This window comes from Vigna unguiculata, chromosome 3 (assembly GCF_037176805.1).
Source record: "Vigna unguiculata cultivar grain cowpea cultivar isolate G323 ecotype 2 chromosome 3, ASM3717680v1, whole genome shotgun sequence".
Lineage (NCBI taxonomy): Eukaryota > Viridiplantae > Streptophyta > Magnoliopsida > Fabales > Fabaceae > Vigna > Vigna unguiculata.
In genome coordinates, this window is record NC_140794.1 from 16078401 (window position 1) to 16095143 (window position 16743).

The window sequence follows — 16743 nt, forward strand, 5'->3', positions numbered from 1 at the left end:
AAATTTAAAAAAATTTAAAAAAAAATTTAAAAAAAATTTAAAAAAAAAATCAAAAAAACCATGAAGTGACACGTGAAAGTCACTGTTCATGGCCATTAATGATTTAAACGGTGTTAGCAAAAAAGGACCCAATTGAACAAAATTGATGAAAATTTGGACCTATTTGAACACAACCAAAATTATAACTTATTTGAAAAAACTTGACGAAAATTGGGATCAAAAAGTATTTTAACCAAGATTTTAAAATGACATGAGCTTGAATACTCTTAAAACATATAAGTATGTAATGCATACAAACTGTTCATCATTTATCGTAAAGAGATCTTAACCAAGTTCAACATCATTCAAATTTCTATTTGGATTCAAATTAAGGCTATCAAGTTTCCATCCAAATTCAAGTTAAAACTAAAGTGTTCACCAATTTTATTTGACATGAATATATATTAAATTTGGTTCAGTCATTTGTTTAATATTGTGTGTATTTTATAACATTCCCTTGTTGTGTTAACATTTTACTATTTCTATTAATTAATTATTATATTTTGATTATGTATTAAATAGAATAAGTTTAATATTCTTTTTTATAAAAAAAATCTCATAATAAATGTGTTCTTAAAAAATAATTGAAACCTTATGAGGTGGTGTGAAAGGATGAAACCACCAATTCACGTACGGGTGAACAAATGATTCTTTGATGCTTAAATAATTAAGAACACAAATAAGAACAAAGGTGAATCTTGAAATATAGACGAAGATTAATATTTTAATAATGTTAACTAGTATGATATTGGTACTCAAATGGTTATTTTCAAATACTCATATTAATTATGATAATAATTTGTGACATGATATAGTATGGTAGATATTCATGGGGATTGTAATATATAATTTTGTGCAATCACAATTATGCTAGGTTTATTATGAAAATAACGTATTATGAAAATATTATCTTGGATTTTAATCATAATATGTTCACTCAGTTTAGGTACAAAACACATAAGCCTAAATGAAATATTATAAGGTATGGGACATAATTTAAAATATATGTTCTTTACAATTATTTAAATCCAAACATATCCAAAATGAAACTTCCATGAGTTGATCCACCGCTACATAAATTAAGACATACTATGCAATATAAATTTCTTAAAAACTCAAAAATATTTTTTCAAATTGTAAATTTCATTCCTCTCCATCTAAAATATAATATGCTCCCCACCTAATTTATTTACAGAATTATTATAGTCATCATCAACGACAAAAATAAGAATAAGTCCAAAATCAAACACAATAAATATAATTTTTATAAAAAATGTCCTTAAGAAAAATCTTCAAATTAGCAAGACTATTTACAAATTAATTAATTAATTAATTAATCAATTAGCAATACTTCTCAAATTAGAACTACACTGCATACAACAACAATAATTCACATTAGCAACAACATTAATTCACATTAATAACAACTAGTGTAAACACAGGCGCTATCGCGCCTGTGTGTACGCATTTTTTGAATTATATTAATAATTGATGATATTGTAATGTTATTAATTTAATAAACAAAATAACAAAATAAAAGTATATTTATAAAAAATAAAATAAAATGTACGGAGAAAATAAGAGAAAAATAACTGTTGATGAATAGTAAGAGAAAAAAAGAAAAAGGAGATAAGTAAATAATTTTATAAAAACTTGTAAAAGTAACCGTTAATTTTTAAAAATTTAATAAATAATTAAATTATAAAGGGTAAAGTTGGAATTATGAAATGTGGACACAAAAGAGGGAATCCCCTTTATATATAGTTATAGATAGTAATTCATATTAGCAATAAATTTACATTAACAGCAACAATTACCTAACAAAATTCACATTAAAATGTAAATACAATCCCTACGCATTTAAAAAAAAATATAAATTATTTAAATTTTAAAAATAATAATTAAAATAGTAAAATTAAAAAAATAAAAGATGTATATAATTATAGATATAACTATGAATAAAATAAATTTTAGTTACTGAAATAAAAAATATTATAAGTAATATTTTGTAAATAATAGTTACTAAAATTATTTAAATTTAAAAAATTAGTTACTAAAATGATAAAAGAAAATAATTCTTTTATAATGAGTAATTATTTAAATTTAAAAATGTAGTTGCTAAGTGAAAAATATTTTAGGTAATATTATGTAAATATTTTTTATTAAGAGTAATTATTTAAATTTAAAAAAAGTAATTATCAAAATAATAAAACCGAAAGTTTTTTGTTATGAATAATTATTTAAATTTAAAAATTAATAATTAAGAGATAAAATTAAAGAAATAGAAAAAAGGACGTCAAAGATATATATACTTTTATGTACAATAAAACTAAAAGACAACCAACAAAAAATTAAATATAAATAAATAATAAATAATGTTGTTTTCACAATACAAAACAAATACAATTAAATCAAATATATAAAGTTTCTTAAAATAACTATAATTAATTTATTAATCCAAAATACGATATAATTAATTTACTATATATAAAACAATTCTACAAGTAATAATTAAAGATATATTAATTAAACTTACCAGGTATTTCACTAATATTTTCTCTCCAAGTATTTTTCTTACAAAACTACACCATTTACATTTTATAATCTTACTCAATAATCATATATATATATATATATATATATATATATATATATATATATATATATATATATATATTTCATGCATATTTCTTACATTCTTATGTGTTCGCTGCTGTGAATCAAGTACTCTTAATCTACTACCTAAACATTGAGCATGGTGAATATGAGAAGTGGTGCCTTAAAAAATATCCATTGTAGTAGTACACGCAAGTGCAACTCCACTACCTTAGCATTCCACTCCACATTGTTTGAGAATAGGACCAGTTTGTTTTGGCAAGAAAGGATCAATCCTAACCCAAATCAAAGAGAAAATTGATGCCAGAAGAATTGACCAAAGGACAACAATAGTAGGAGTCCTGTTTTGCCTTCCCATGAGACCTTTGAGGAAAGGATAGAGATGGACAATAACCCAGAAGGCAAAGAATAACTTCCCAAACAAAGGACCCCATGAACCATACCCATTGTTAATGGCCTCAGAGACTCCAGCCACAATTCCCACCATGTTCATCATTATAAGAGTGGTTGGTGGGATCAGAAGTGTTGTCCACTTCAACAGGTAAAGCTCTCCAAATTCACTATCATCTGCTGCTTTCGCTGTCACTGTGAAATTGGTGTCCACTCCTCCAAGAACCTTGAGGAGACCTTGGAATACAGCAAAAAGATGAGCAGATACTCCTCCGATCACCCAAAATTGCTCATTGCGCCACCAGTCTTCAAGGCTCACACCACTCCACCTCAGCTCAAGCACACCGGTTAAAATGATGGAGATGAATAGACCCATGAACCATACACTAGCAAGGTTGCCCAACTGCATAGAGTCGGCATCAAAATAATGGAAACTCTTAGACAAATTATTGCACTATTTTAGATCATCAACAACAAAGCAAGTGCTATCACTTCTGTTTTTGGTTAAGAGGTGAACTTTAAGTCTAACTCAATTTTACAACATCGACTTGTATCAGATTTACATCCACATCCACTTTTATATGGTAAACTCGCTTGATTTCTGGTCAATAACAAAGATTGAATTTAAAATCTCTATTATATGCCTTGTTAAGTTTGATAACAATCCAGAACCATCATGTGATAATTTCTGAAGCACTAGGGATGAAAGTGATTACAACACTTGTTATCCTTGTAAAGTGATGAAAAAAGGGTGTAATAATTGTGTACTTACAGTTGGGATGATGAATTTTCCAGTGAGAAGACAAACTGCTGGAATTGTGCAGTATGCAAGTAGAGGGATGGAAGTGAATGGATAAACAATGGTATTAGTATAAGCCAACCTCTCCAGCCATTTCAGTTTTCCTCCATAGCCATACCACAATGGACAATGGCGACTAAGGAAAATTTCAACAGAACCAAGGGCCCATCTCAGAACTTGGTGTAACCTATCTGATAGATTTATTGGGGCAGATCCTTTGAAAGCTGCTCTTTTTGGCATGCAGTATACTGATTTCCACCCTCTACAATGCATCTTAAACCCTGTTAATATATCTTCTGTCACTGACCCATATATCCATCCAATCTGCATGGAAACACATCTGTGAAAAGGACTGGTACAACTCTGTGCATTAAAATCAGAATCAAATGAGATTGGTTACCTCTTTTCCCCATTCAGTCTTCTCTTCATAGCCACAACTTATAACATGAATAGCTTCCTTAATTCGTGATTGAGTATTGGTGCCTTCAGGAACTCCACCATTTTCCATCAAAGTCGACTCGATGAAAACTGGTGACTGCCCAAATCTCTTCTCAAACTTCTTTTGGGACATCAGGGATGATTTCTCTAGCTCATCATAGCCTTCAAGCCCTTCTTCAATCTCTTGAAGATCAAACATGGATTCAGACCCTTTCCTAACATAGTTCTTCCCCATCATTTTCTTCTTCTTGGTGTATAATCTACTAAATAGACCCCCTCCTCCTCCAGATTTCTTCTTTGACTTGGATTTCCTCGAACCACCACAACAACAACAACACCATGAAGGCCAGCAGTCACAAGTCATCTTTGGTCTTTTCTCTGACACTGGTGGATCATATCCATATAGTGCCTGCCTATTGAACACACATCCAGTTCCAACATAAACTGGACCCTGAATCCCGTCAAGGGCTTTCATATTTATCTAACATGTAACAAACATATAGAAAACACACATTAGAGGCCATTGCAATGCTGTTTGCTGATACTGAGTTACATGGTTTAGATGAACGCCACTTACATCAAAGAATACAATATTGCGATTAGCATATCGATCATGCCGATCGATACCATCGAATCTTTGTGGAAATTGGACATAACAGAGCTTCTTTCCTATCTGGGGGTCCATTAAAAAGCACATAGCCTCTCTTATAGCCTTGCTATTGTTGATGTAATGGTCACAATCCAGATTCAGCATGAAAGGTGCATTTGAAAGCACAGCTGAAACTCGAACCTTTAAAGTATAGACAACAAAGGAAGTGTCATATTATAGACATAGTTTCTACTGTTCTTGTCATACATGAAATTATTTTGGACGGACCTACCAAAGCATTCATAGCACCAGCTTTCTTGTGGTGGCTATAGCCTGGACGCTTTTCACGTGAAATATACACCAGCTGTGGCAGTTCCTTGCCTTCTACGTCCAGTGCACCACCACTTCCTAAATATACCTGCAAAGGTAAGTTCATGAACCACATCACCAATCATTAACTTTTCATGTTACCCTCTAAGAAAAGAAAAACGTTATAACACAATGAAGAATGCAAGACACAAGAACTAACTAGAGGATTTGAATCATAGTCAAACCTGAATCATTCCTGGATGATCACGAGTATTGTTCCCAGGCCAAGGGGTCCCATCCTGCATCACCCACCCATCCTCTGGTTTCTTCTGAGCTTTTGCCACTAAGGAGTTAATTTTTACTTTAAATTCTTCATATTCTCTCTGCAGTGGAGAAAAAAAAAAACAAAAGAACAGTTATAAAGGAAGCAAAAAAATGATAAATGATTACATGTTCCAAGAACAGTTATAGTTTCATTCTTTAACAGATCATAATAGTCTGATCGTGTAATAATTTCTTAGAAACACGCAACCTTTTTGTCCTATCTTTATGGCCTACCTTCATGGCTCTTCGTTCCTTCACAAATGTAGGATGCACCTTATCTTTCAAGTAATCAATCTTCTGAGAGAAATAGAACTCAGGTGCCCTTGGCTCTATGCTATACTTCTTGCAAAAAGGAACCCATCTTCGTGCAAACTCAGAAGTTTCTGAAAGTGCATCAAAAAGGAGCATAGATGCACCATCATCAGATACATAGCAGCAAACCTTGTCAACCGGGTAATCAACAGCCAGGATTGAAAGAACAGTGTTTGCTGTTATAATGGGAGGCTCTTTCAAAGGGTCCACAGTACTCACATAGACATCAACTGGGGCTAGAAGGTTTGGCTCCCCTTCACGCTCAAACCTCATGGACAAGCGATCCAAGTAAGTTTCACGAGTTATGGGGAACCATTTGGGGAACTGGTCAAGTATCCATGACAGTGCAAACCATACTTCACATATCACAGAGGCAAGCCACAGTGGATATGCATCATATGCTGGAGTTAAGACACGGAATCGGAGGAAGAAAACGAGGATAAAGAGCCTCATGATTATGACTATGCGATATGGATTGATTAGACTTGAAGATATTGGAACCTTACGCCACAACGGTTGCCTAGCTTCAGCCAAACTGCAAGGTGAAAAAATGAAGTCGCATGCATCATGTTTCAAGGTAATAATTGTTCTATAACGTACATTTGAAGCCATAACTTACACTTTGTATAGTATTGTAGATTCAAGAACTCATAAGAAACTAAATTTATCACACTGCATAATGTGAAACGTAAATATTTTTTATGTTTCTTGCAGAATTGAATTATATATAGTAAATTCTTGAATCTTTCACATAAGAATGAGATATTTTCAACTTATACTGAAAAGTGCACTTACAGGTAATCATCTTCTCCTTGGTCATCTTTGCCTTCCTCTTTGTTTAGAAGACCTCTCTTTTCTTGCCTGGTTTTCCATTGCTCTAATCTTTCTTCCCATTCTCCATTAATGAAAAATTCCTTCTCCCCTTCAAATTCCTTACCAGTCACTGCAGAACAGTAGATCATTCAGACAAGCATTCATAAACTGAAGATAACATTCAAGAAAGAAAAATCACCTACATTCAACATTATTAGCAATTTATTTTTGACTTACCACTTCCCCCTGAAGATAAAGCTTGAACTTTCGGATGCCACTGCTGTTCCTTGTAGTCTTTATTTTCCTATAGAAAACACAGACAAGCACACAGACTCTCTGGTTACTTCTACTATTCAATTAGAATAGCCAGAACAACACTCATACATATTAATAAATCCTAATTTGTGAAATTACATGAAAGGGGGAGGAACAATGCCTGCATTGCATGTATCCTTGGAAGTTTGATTAAAAATAAGAGCACAAAATTAAGCTTGTGATGTATTATTGTTTTTTTTCCAATAAACTGGTAGTGCTACTGTGTTAGTCTTGTGTTTTGTGTTATAAATTCAACATGATTTTCTATTTTGTAATTAAAAATCACGTGAGATATTTGAAAGATCATGCAAGAAGTAAGATTTTGCCATCATATTATTAAAAACTTACCAAATGATTGGCATCATGATTCTCATCTGGATCATCATGAAAATCATCTGCATCAGAATGCTCCTCATCATCATCACCAGCAACTCTAGGACAACCTGCAGCGAAGCCAATGCCGTATTATTGTCATATCAGTTAGACTACATTAGTTTTTCCAAAAAAAAAACATGAAGTTCTTACAATAACAACACCAAAATAAAGTAAAATTAAAAGTAAAAAACCAACGATCATAAATTAAGATAACCTTTGTGGCGCTTATAGCGGGTGTTGCACTGAGGGCAGCACTGGTTTCCTTCACTCCTCTCAAACTCATAGCAAGGTTGACAAACGGGAAAACTACACACGTGACAAGCCACAAACAGCTTCCCATTTTCCCCATGTCCAATCTGGTCACTACAAACTCGACAAACTTTTGATGCAGATTGACGAGTAGGAGGTCGATGCTGTGATATCATAACAAACATAGTAAACATCATGCGAAATTGAAACCAACAAGGAACAAAGTGACTTTCTAAGCTTCATAGTAACAAAGAAAACAAGTTATTTGCACCAAAGGGAGGAGTTCAATACCTGGCCTGAGTCACTGGGGAAGTGGGAATGAGAATGAGAAGCAGCCATGGAGTTCAATGCCATGGTGAATCTATTGGAGAAGTGGGTTTTATAAGAAACGGTGAAGGAGTTGATGTGAATAATAATAATAATATTAATATGGAAGAGTAGTGTATGTATCTACCAAACTGTGCGTTGGAGAGTGGTTGGTTTGAGTCTAAGAGACGTAAGGGAGCGATTGGTGAGAATGTTATCTTGGTGTTACTTGCTTGGACTCAAAGGAGGCTTCTTTTTTGTTCCGCTTCTAAATACATCAACATGAAACATATTGAAACATTGCTCATGCACATGCACAAACTACGCAGGTTATTATAATATCTTGTCCTCACGTTTGTTTGTTGACAACACCAAAAACAGAAAATGCACTTTGCAGTGGGTGGTGAAAAAGTGCAATGCCCACATGGAAGAACAGAGACAGCAAGTCTTCGAAAAGAATCAGTAACTTGTGACAAAGCCTAGTGTTCCATGATGTTATACATTATTGGTCTTTTTTTCTTTGCTTTGGTCCTACTTCAACTGTTCACATACTCATGTTTTAGTTAGAAATAAGCCAACACAAAGAAAACTCATTTTCTTTGTATATCTTGGAGGATGCAGATTTGTCTCTATTGTGTCTCATGGTGGACATACATAATACAAATTTCTATATTAAAGTGCACATAAAAACTTTTAATGTAATTGCACTTTAGGTATCTTGAATTTGAAACCTTTTTGATTACAAAAAAACTCACTACATATCTGATTCGGAAGATCCTTTATAGTTTGCCCTTTAAATTAAATGGATTTTGACCCTTAAAGAATTATAAATAATAGTGTATTTATAGCAATTTATAAAGGAGATATACACTTTGTGTACAACTTTTTTTAGTTTACCCTTTTATTAATGATATGTTTTCTTTTCAACTTTTCATTAAAATAAAGAGTAAAAGTGAACATATTCAAGTAACATAATTGTGTTGTTTACTCATGTTAATAAAAGTTTAACTAACTTACCGTACATTTTAGCAAATTCTATTTAACTTCCCCATTTGTTTTTCAAATATAGTTATTCACGATAATCTGAATATATTAATATATTTAATTTTAATTTTAAATCATGTTAAACATTATGAAATTTTATAATTATAATTAAAAAAGTTAAAATGAGTATTAATCCGTGAACCAATCCGACTCACTGTAAATTTGAGTCGGGTTGGATTGAAAAAAATTGAAAAAAATTCAGTTTCTTTCAACTTTGTACTACACTAGTGCTCTATTGACAAATATTTATAAAAAATTACTTCAACATATTTCATTATCTTTTACTATTATTTTTTTTTCTTATGAGACTTACATCTCATTCCTTAAGAGATTAATTTTAAAAGCAACCAAAATGAAGTTGTCAGTGGATACGAATGTATATTAAAGAACATTGATAACATGGTTATCTAAACTTGTCAATGTTAATTAAAACTTCTTGAGGACGATCAAAATCTTAATATAAAATGTCAATACTTAAGAGATTAATATTTTCATCTTATAAGAGTTTAATTTCTTCTTTTGTCTTAACATAAAGGAAATTATTTATTATTTTGCCTTAACATATTATTGATTATGTGAAATTATGTGAAAGGAAAAATGCAAGTATGTCCGATAATAAAGAAAAAGTAAATGAGAGTGTAACAATATTTTGTGTGTACATATGATAAAAAGCGATAGAAAGATAAAGAAACACATTATATATATATGGTTTTATTTACTTTTTTGTTTGATGTTTTTGTCCATGTTCAAAATTATTAAAGTAGTCCTTCGGTCCTCGATTTTTAAAAAATAGATACAATTTAGTCATTTTTGTTAAATTTATTGAAGTGAATCAATGAATTTTTTTTTATCAAAATTGACATTGTAATTATGTTATAATTACATCAATAAAGCAAATTTTCATTATTAACAACTTCAATTTTAATGAAATTTTTTGATTCATTTCAAAAAATTTAACAAAAAAAACCACATTACATCAATTTCTCAATAATCAAGATGAAATTAAAACTTAAAAATTTTGAAAGATCAATTTGACACTTTTAAACAAAAAGCGAGAGAGAAATTAAACCTATGTTTTTATAAACTTTTATTTTAACTTTAACAATTATGGAAACAAAATGTAGTGTTGATAAAGCAAATACAACACCGTCAATCTACATAAGTTCTCTTGGATCCTCGGAACCGGTATACGAATGAAAACAGCACAAGTTTAAATAAAGTAGGCTTAATTATCATTTTGGTCCCCTAATTTGTTGGGTTGGTTCATTTTGGTCCCCTTATTATTTTTTGGTTCAATTTGGTCCTTTAATTCTTTAAAAGGTTCAATTTGGTCTCTGTCGTTAAGTCAACTTTAACACCGTCTCCTTGACCTGTCACGTGTCATTTTGTAGAATTTTCAATTTTTTTAATTTTTTTTTAAAATTAAACTGCCACGTGTCACCTTATGGTTGTGACACGTGTCAATTTGAGATTTTTTATTTATTTAAAAGAATGTACTACCACGTAGCAGGTCACGATTGTGTCACGTGTCAAGCTAACATTCGTTGTTTTCAATTTAGTCCCTCTATTTACAATTTTGATTCAATTTAGTCCCCCAATTTTTTAAAATGATTTAATTTTGTCCTCTCTAATTTGATACCAAATTAGTAATTAAGCTTAATTACAACTTATATATACATATTAAAATAATTTTTATTATATTTATAGATTAAATTACTCCATCTAACTATTCAAATTATTATTATTTTTTACATGTATAGAAAATTTCAAGTGTAAAAAATTATAAGTGAAAAATGTAAGAAATGAAATAACATGAGTATTTAGGGAGTGATTTGATGTATAAATGGTAAAAAATCATTTTAACATGAATATATAAATTGTAATTAAGCTTAATTATTAATTTAGTCTCAAATTGGAGAAGACAAAATTGAATCATTTTAAAAAATTGGAGGACTAAATTGAATCAAAATTGTAAATAGAGAGACTAAATTGAAAACAACCAAGCTTGACACGTGGCACAATCGTGACTTGCCACGTGGCAGTACATTTTTTAAATGAAAAAATCTCAAATTAACACGTGTCACAACCATAAGGTGACACGTGACAGTTTAATTTTTAAAAAAAAAGCATTAAATTTTTTTATAAAAAAATTTAAAAAAAATTAAAAAAATTTTGAAAATTCCACAGAATGACACGTGGCATGTACAGAGACGGTGTTAAAGTTGACTTAACGGCAGGGACCAACTTGAACCTTTTAAGGAATTAGAGGACCAAATTGAACCAAAAAATAATAAGAGGATCAAAATGAACCAACCCAACAAATTAGGATACCAAAATGATAATTAAGCTAATAAAGTATTGCATCCTTAAACGTCCAATGGTTTATTTTATTTTATTTTATATGCGCTAAAAAAATTTCTTTCTAAAAGTTAATACAATTTTAGAACTTTTATTCTATTGAAGTACAAACACTTTGGTATTGTAACACTTACGATTATGTTGATTAGTTTAGTATTTAAAGAAAAACACTTTTTTATCTATCCTCTTATATTATAAAGACTTAAAGAAAAATATAACAATTTATCATCTTAAAATGTTAATTACTAAATTACCTTAAAGACTTATTTACTTTACACTTACTTCATTAATAATACTTATAATAATCATAATAGTATATTATTTTTATTTCCGATCTCTTGAAGAATTTTTTTTGTTTCCTTGTTGTGATTTATTTTCTTGCAACTCTGAAACTAAAAAGTAACATATTCATTGACAATAATACATAAAAACGAGCATTGGAATTTTGGTATGTAATCATGCATATTTTGGTGCCTCATATATCAAATTGTATGAATATACATATACAATTTTAGTATCTTCCAAACGTCACAAGTCAATATCACCTAAACTAATTTTAATTGTTGCAGATATTAAAATGGTATAATATTATTCATCTTATAGAAAAGTTAATTGACACAATTTAAATTTAAAAGATTAAAATCATATATGCTTAAAATGTTGTGATAGAATAAAAAAAAAAAAAGTAACGACAGGGGAAAAAAATAGGATTAAAGATGCAGAGTGAAGTTTGTGAGTGAGAACATTAACAACGAACCGACGCGATAGAAAGAAGAAAGAAAAACACTCGAATCAGCAGGGTTCTGATCCGATCTGAGTGAATCAGAAATCCATCGTTCTCATTCTGCAGAAATTCCCAATCTTTTGTGTTTCTGCATCAATCAGCAATGTCCTCCTTCCTCCACCAGAGAACATTGCAGAACCCTTTCTCCAACCGATTTCCCGTTTCAGCTTCATCTTCAGCCAATTCCAAGAGACCCTTTTCCTCCGTTCTGGGCCCCACCACCCTCCTTGCCCTGCTCGCTCTCGTCGTCGTAGTGGGTGTCTTCTGCCCCTGGGTGGGCATGCCTCGAGCTCTCTCCTTTAGTTTAACTTCAACCTCAGTTTCCAAATGGGACCACTACACACTGGAACAAGCTCTCTCCTTCGTGGCCAAAAATGGGTCCGTCATCGTCTGCATTGTGAGCCAACCCTACTTGCCCTTCCTCAACAACTGGTTGATTAGTATAGCCATGCAGGGTCGCCAGGATATGGTCCTTGTCATTGCCGAGGACTACGCCTCGCTCCACCGGGTCAATGATCTTTGGCCTGGCCACGCTGTTCTCATCCCTCCCGTGCTTGATGCTGAAGCTGCCCACAAGTTTGGCTCTCAGGTTTCTTTCTCACTGCATTTAACTGGATTCCTTTATAACAATAGGAAATGTTAGGAGTTTCACTCTGAATACAATAACTACATGATGTGTTGCTTAAGGTTTCAGACCTTTCCATCCAATGGACAATTCTTTTGGTTTGGAGTCTCCTACTACTCTTGTGCTTAAGTTTTAGCAACTGGAGCTTTCATTAGGGCGGGGTTGAATAAAAAATTACTTATAGGTTATATTAAGCTGCAAATCTAGAACTGGTAGGTGAGTCTATTGAAGAGAAAGGGTTCATGAGGCTGACTTAGGCTTAAAGTTTACTTTCATAAGACAGAATCAAAATCTGTTCTATTGAAATTTGTTAGTGTGTCATGTTATCTGCAATTGGGTCTTCTCTATTCTCACGATGAATATATCCAGTCCTCATGATCGACTTGTCCGGTCTTCCATGTGAGGGGTTGTCGGAGATCCCGCATCATTTAGAGATATTGACATGTCCTGTCTTCAATGTGAGGGGTTGTTGGAGATCCTGCATCATTTAGAGATATAATATATAAGTAGAGTGCCAACCTCATTGATTTCCGACACATTGGGTTAGAGATGATATGGTGAAAGTCACCATGAACATCTGATTTTAAAGGGTGAACCCTTCGGTATTAATAGGAAGTGTATGTTTGGGTATACATCCTAATTAAAAAAGTGTTTTTGCTTTGGAAATACTTGTTTATAAGTTGTTTGTATAATCAAAGAGTAAAGTAAGTGGATGTGTGGATCATAACTTAAAATTAGTTTATACGCAAGTTAAAATAAGTTTAGTGTTTCCAACTGAAAGAGCTCTATATAGTAATTTATACATAAGTTAATTTAAACTTAAGGGAGAAGCTTATTCATTTTTTCTCATTATATTTTTCTCTAAGTACTTATTAAGAAGTTTGTTTAAACAGGGTGTAAAGAGGGCTAAACTAGTTTCATATAAGTTGGAGGTTGTTTTCATAAGTTATCTTCAAGAGCTTATTCACATTGCCTGAAAATAGTTTATCAAAGTGTATCATTTACTTTTATAAGCTTTTCAAATAAGTTGTAAATAAGTTCTTCCAAGCACAACATCTAGGCAATGTGCTTAAACAATGATAAGAACTTGATTTTATTTACTATTTGTTTGTGGCGCTTAGTTTTTCAGATCTGTGCTTGTTTCTTTTTTTTTTTTTTGCTATCTAGGGTTTCTTCAACTTTACAGCCAGGAGGCCAAGACATCTGCTGAAGATTTTGGAGCTTGGATATAGTGTGATGTACAATGATGTTGATATGGTTTGGATGGCTGATCCATTTCCTTATCTTGTAGGGAACCATGATGTGTACTTTACTGATGATATGACTGCAGTGAGTGTTCTCTTATTAGTTCATTTCCTTCTGTCTTTAATTTCAATTATTTTATAGTAATAACAAAGAGTTGCATCATTGCTGGAAACTACATGTCTAGGTTAAAGCAAGCAATGTATATAAATTCATATTGGAAATCATTATTGTGGAAAAATGGTGCTGGGGTTTTTATAGTTTCACTATGTTTAATTTGATGACACATGATGCATGGCTTATCTTTTACAAGATTGTCAAATATTGGATTAATGCAATAAGTGAAGGTTGATCGAAGATTGACACACATAAGGATTAATACATGGTTTTGAAGTGATGGTTGATATTATTATTCTTACTAGATATTTCATCGGGAATACTTTTCAAAAACAAATTGGTTTTGCTTATTATTCATACATAGTTAGTAATTCCATATTGTACTGCCAAAATTTTTTAATTTTAACACAACTTGGGTTGATCATGCTATACTCTCCTTCACTTCATCGTCATTGCTTATGAATAGAGTATAGATAGAGTGATAATGTTTGTTATGATTGATAATTAGAATATAAACATTGTTATATGTTGTCTGTTTTTGGATTAAACCCGATTTTTAGTGAATGTATGAACCAATTTTGCAGAGAAAACATCACGATATCCATGATAGTACTTCAAATGAATATCAAGAAATTCAATGATATAGATATCCTCCTCGTCTGACCCATTGGGGATTTTCTTGTCTCTGAAAGACTAAAGAAGATGATCATAAATGTAATAAAATAATGTCAAAGGAGATTCCATTGTGATCCGTTTGGGTTTGTGCTGATGTATCCTTTGGTGCTTCCGCATGACTATAGTAAATTGTCTCATATTCTTTATCATTTTTCGTGTCTGAATGTGTTGCAATTTTAGTGTGAAAATCCATTTTGTTTTTGTATTATTGACTTTATCTTTTAATTTCTTTCTGAGATCAGATCAAACCATTGAACCATTCTCACGATTTACCACCACCAGGAAAAAAAGGCCGTCCTTACATTTGTAGCTGCATGATTTTCCTCCGTCCAACCAATGGAGCAAAGCTAGTTTTGAAAAAGTGGATTGAGGAACTTCAGATTCAACCGTGGTCTAAAACTGTGAAATCTAATGACCAGCCTGCTTTTAACTGGGCTTTGATGAAGATTGCTAAAGAGGTTTGTTGCATTTTCTTACTTCCTTCTAGTCTATGTAGCTTATGTAGACAGATTATACTGATATATGGTAGGAACTTGTTTTGATAGTCAATCAGGATTCAGGATCTTTTGTTTCTAATAATAAGTAAAGTGCATAGGCTTAAGGCCAATCACTAATAAGTAAAGTGTGTTTTTAAATTGTGCATGCTATTATAAACTTAAGTGGAAAGTCTATCCTTGTGACTTGACAGTTTAATTGGTGTCAACTATCTAGTCTGTACCTTATTGCTTATCCAAGTGCTACTTCTATTTTCTATTCATGACAATGGTTTGAAATTCCCTACATCTAAAACTTTAATAAGTATGGTCCAACGAGGCTTTGGTCTCCTTCCAATATTGTGGGGTTCGGTGGAGGCTTAGAAGTACGTAACCTTGTCCTCATAAAAATGCTGCCTTTTTTTTCATTTGTTGGATTATTTGTGGCATATTACTATAAAAATAATAAATAAATAAAGAAATGCATCAGTTGATTTTACCGTAATTTACTATAAAAATTCTGTTTTCCTTTTGGTTATTGATTGTTTTCTGTGGTTTATCAGGCATCATAGAGTAAATCATATCTTAAAAGTGACTTTGACTTTTAAGGCTTATGTTTCATTCTTTTATGATTGAAGTGCTAAACCTAACAGCACAAGGTGCAATGGCACCGGAAAAAGGGCATGGCTCTTTTTATCTGTCATTTTGATCTCCAAATGTTCTCCTTCAAAGGTTCTTTGTTCCAAAAGCTTGATCCCTAGTCTGATATATAACCATTTTAAATCATGGATTTATTTGCCACCTAGAAGGAGATGGTGGATTATTTTAGTTTTTAGAACATCTAAAATGCATATACATCATACACATTGTTCTTTTCATGATTGCTCTTTCCATTTCAGGTTGATTTGTACCTGCTGCCACAGGCAGCATTCCCCACCGGCGGATTATATTTCAAGAACAAGACATGGGTGAAGGAAACTAAAGGAATGCATGTTATCATTCACAATAACTATATCGTTGGGTTTGAGAAGAAAATAAAGCGGTTTCGTGACTATGGCTTGTGGTTGGTGGATGATCATGCACAGGAGTCCCCTCTAGGTGCATTATGATCCTTGGTAGATCACAAAACTTTCCTCAGCTTTGGTCCAAGCACTTAGATTAAGAAAAATCCCTGCTCTGCCAATTTGTTCATCCTGCTTGCTTAAGTGGGTGTTTACTCCAGATTACAACCATTGCTGTCAACATTCAACACTGACTAAATGATGGGTTGGGAGAAAAAAAGGAGCTTGTAAAAGGTAGAAGGAAGAGAAGGGTAGACTTTTATTTGTTTTTTGATAGTTGTACCTGATGTATAATGTTTACAAAGAATATTCTTCCACTGTAAGAGTTACTAATCTGGCATATATAATATAATATGAAAGGGAGATATATGATAGTCAAAATTCAGATCTTACTCAAGTAGATGGAGAGGTCGTAACACATTGTAAAATAACACAAATTTTATGAAATTTATTTTCAAACACAATCATTATATCCTACTCAAAATTGGGC

General features: G+C 32.0%; 2 protein-coding genes across 2 annotated transcripts; one reads left to right on the forward strand and one right to left on the reverse strand.

The window, feature by feature from the left end:
- Positions 1–2580: 2580 nt before the first annotated feature.
- Positions 2581–7949, reverse strand: LOC114177281 (cellulose synthase A catalytic subunit 4 [UDP-forming]-like). The gene is made up of 12 exons (XM_028062559.2): positions 7860–7949; positions 7534–7732; positions 7293–7387; positions 6867–6933; positions 6612–6759; positions 5739–6351; positions 5426–5563; positions 5164–5289; positions 4860–5072; positions 4245–4763; positions 3818–4168; positions 2581–3448 (listed from the first exon to the last, which is right to left on the reverse strand). The coding sequence occupies exons 1-12, from the start codon at positions 7920–7922 to the stop codon at positions 2867–2869; spliced, it is 3114 nt and encodes a 1037-aa protein (XP_027918360.2). The 5' UTR covers positions 7923–7949; the 3' UTR covers positions 2581–2866.
- Positions 7950–11999: 4050 nt separating this feature from the next.
- LOC114174958 (UDP-D-xylose:L-fucose alpha-1,3-D-xylosyltransferase MGP4-like) lies at positions 12000–16634 on the forward strand. Its single transcript, XM_028059693.2, has 4 exons — positions 12000–12649; positions 13853–14014; positions 14962–15177; positions 16092–16634. Exons 1-4 carry the CDS (start codon positions 12164–12166, stop codon positions 16299–16301), a joined length of 1074 nt encoding a protein of 357 aa, XP_027915494.1. The 5' UTR covers positions 12000–12163; the 3' UTR covers positions 16302–16634.
- The last annotated feature ends 109 nt before the right edge of the window (positions 16635–16743 follow it).